Consider the following 2,154-nt stretch of genomic DNA (forward strand, 5'->3'; position numbering starts at 1 on the left):
GCACACACACACACACACACACACACACACACACACACACACACACACAGACACACACAAATACTGTATATCTAAACGGACAAGTTGGGGTCTGTTCCAAAACCTAGTGAGCTCCCTAACTAGACAGCATTCTAAGACAATATAGAGGCACTTCAAAAGGAACTCAAACCCTTTTAAGAGACCTTTTTTTTGTAATGCACCATTAGCTGTACACTGCAAAAAATTATTCTTATTATTTTTATTTAATTTATTTTTGTCTTATTTTCTAGAAGAATATCTAAACATTCTTAAATCAAGATCAGCGGTATTTTAGTATTATTTTCGTACTTATTATTGTTATTTCTGTTTTAGTTTGAGTGGTTTTAGTATTTTTTTTACTATTTTAATTTTAGCCAATTTTTTTAAACTTATTTTTTAAGTTGAATCTTTTCATCTGATATTTTAATTTTTTAAAAGTTTGTTTACAATAAAACTGATCAAGATGCATATACTTGAAATGCATAATGACAAGTAATTTTCTGAGAAACTGGTCAAACTTAAGTGATAAAAAAGTCTGCCAGTGGGGTAAGAAAATTTAATTAATTCAAATTAAAAGGCAGATAACTGTTCTCATTTTAAGCATTATTTAATTTCATTTAGATCAATTTCTCATTAAGCATCATTTTATTTTTATATTAACCTTTTATTTATATTATAACCTTTTTATTATTATTATTATCTAAAAATAAATAAATAAATAAAAACACTAAGGGTTTTTGCAATGCATCCTTTGTGTGCAATCCCAGAATGCATTGCAACAAAAATATCCATCCACAATTGTTTAAGAATATTTTCAAACAAACAAACAACTAAGGTCATACTAATTCAAAAATAGATTATTAACACTTTTTTTTTAAAGGTGCTGTATCAAGACAAAAGTAGTACCCTTTCAGTCGGTCACTACGAGTCACGTCGTGACTGATGAATTGGGATATCGCTTCGATAGACCAATCTACTTCGAGTGTTAACTAAACAAGCACTGTGAACAATTGTGCTCTATAGCAGTCTTCAATGCAAGAACACAGTCTCTTTGTAAGCAGTAGACAGGCGGCTCACTAGGTTTTGGAATGGAGCCACTGATGGGGCTCCTCGGCTCCGTGACGGGGTCATTTTTCTCACTGTTGATGAAGAAACAAGGAAGGAAATTTGCATGGAAGCAGGAAGTAAAGAAAAGCGTACAAGCACAGTCTTAATTAAGTAAAAGAAGGGAGTCTCAAACAAAGCGCCTTAATTAATGAAAGCTTTTAGCTAGCAGCTGCACCGGGGAACTGTTTACTACTTCTTCTTTTTTCTTTCTTATTTAATTTTAATGTGTTTTGTTGATGTCCTTGTCGTTGAGAAATTGCATGCATTCTGGAGTGCCAAACGAGAGTCTTTTTTTTTCTCTTTCTGATAGAGAGAGGTGGTTGGAAACAAACCATCCTCTGTCGTCTCCTTTAGTCGAGTCTGTCCCACGGCACACTGCTGCATGCATTACATGCTCGTTAATTGAGGGGAAATAGAGAGCAAACGACGCAGTGGAGAAGAGACGAGCTCTCCTCACTATGACGGCCCATTAGTGCCTTCATCTTTGATGTTAGCTGCAAACGCTAGCTAAAAACAGACATTAACCGACTGACTTCCTCTCGTCAGGGAGCGTGTCATGGAAAAACGACTCACAGAAACACACCTGGCACATACGTGGTGGACAAAAAATTCTTAATGCAATTCCAACAAAGTGCACAATACATTTGCATGTTGTTTTGGACTCTTCTGGGTTTATAACAGTGGTTTATCTTACCATGGTCCCCACGCTGTAAGTAGCTGCCGGGCCGATGCTGTGGTGATATGGGTCAGTAGTTGCATAGACTCTCCCATAACTGCAGAAAAAGCGACGCTTTAAGACATGTGAACACTCATGAAACAGCATTTGTAAATATCAAATATCCAATCAAAATACAATGTATGCACAAAAACGATTCTCACCAAGTTTGGTACGAATTTTTTGACTTTTTGCACAGTAAACTTCACCAAAATGTCAGACTTAGTGTGAATACTTAGTGTAATTACTAAAACAAAAATGCATTAAACAATAAAATAAAAACAAATTAATTAATCAAGTTATGTTAAATATAT

The 2,154-nt window shown here is 34.7% G+C and overlaps 1 protein-coding gene across 2 annotated transcripts in view; it reads right to left on the bottom strand.

Moving 5' to 3' along the window:
• The window catches only part of LOC107696360 (RNA binding protein fox-1 homolog 3-like), a 78,542-nt gene that overhangs the window by 1,037 nt on the left and 75,351 nt on the right, over positions 1-2,154 (bottom strand). For both annotated transcript variants that reach the window (XM_016496658.1, XM_016496657.1), the window contains one exon: positions 1,820-1,898. In XM_016496658.1, coding sequence (XP_016352144.1) covers positions 1,820-1,898 — 79 coding nt within the window. The remainder of the gene's footprint in view (positions 1-1,819; positions 1,899-2,154) is intronic.

Source organism: Sinocyclocheilus anshuiensis, unplaced genomic scaffold (assembly GCF_001515605.1).
Source record: "Sinocyclocheilus anshuiensis isolate Anshui unplaced genomic scaffold, SAMN03320099.WGS_v1.1 scaffold62, whole genome shotgun sequence".
Classification (NCBI taxonomy): Eukaryota; Metazoa; Chordata; class Actinopteri; order Cypriniformes; family Cyprinidae; genus Sinocyclocheilus; species Sinocyclocheilus anshuiensis.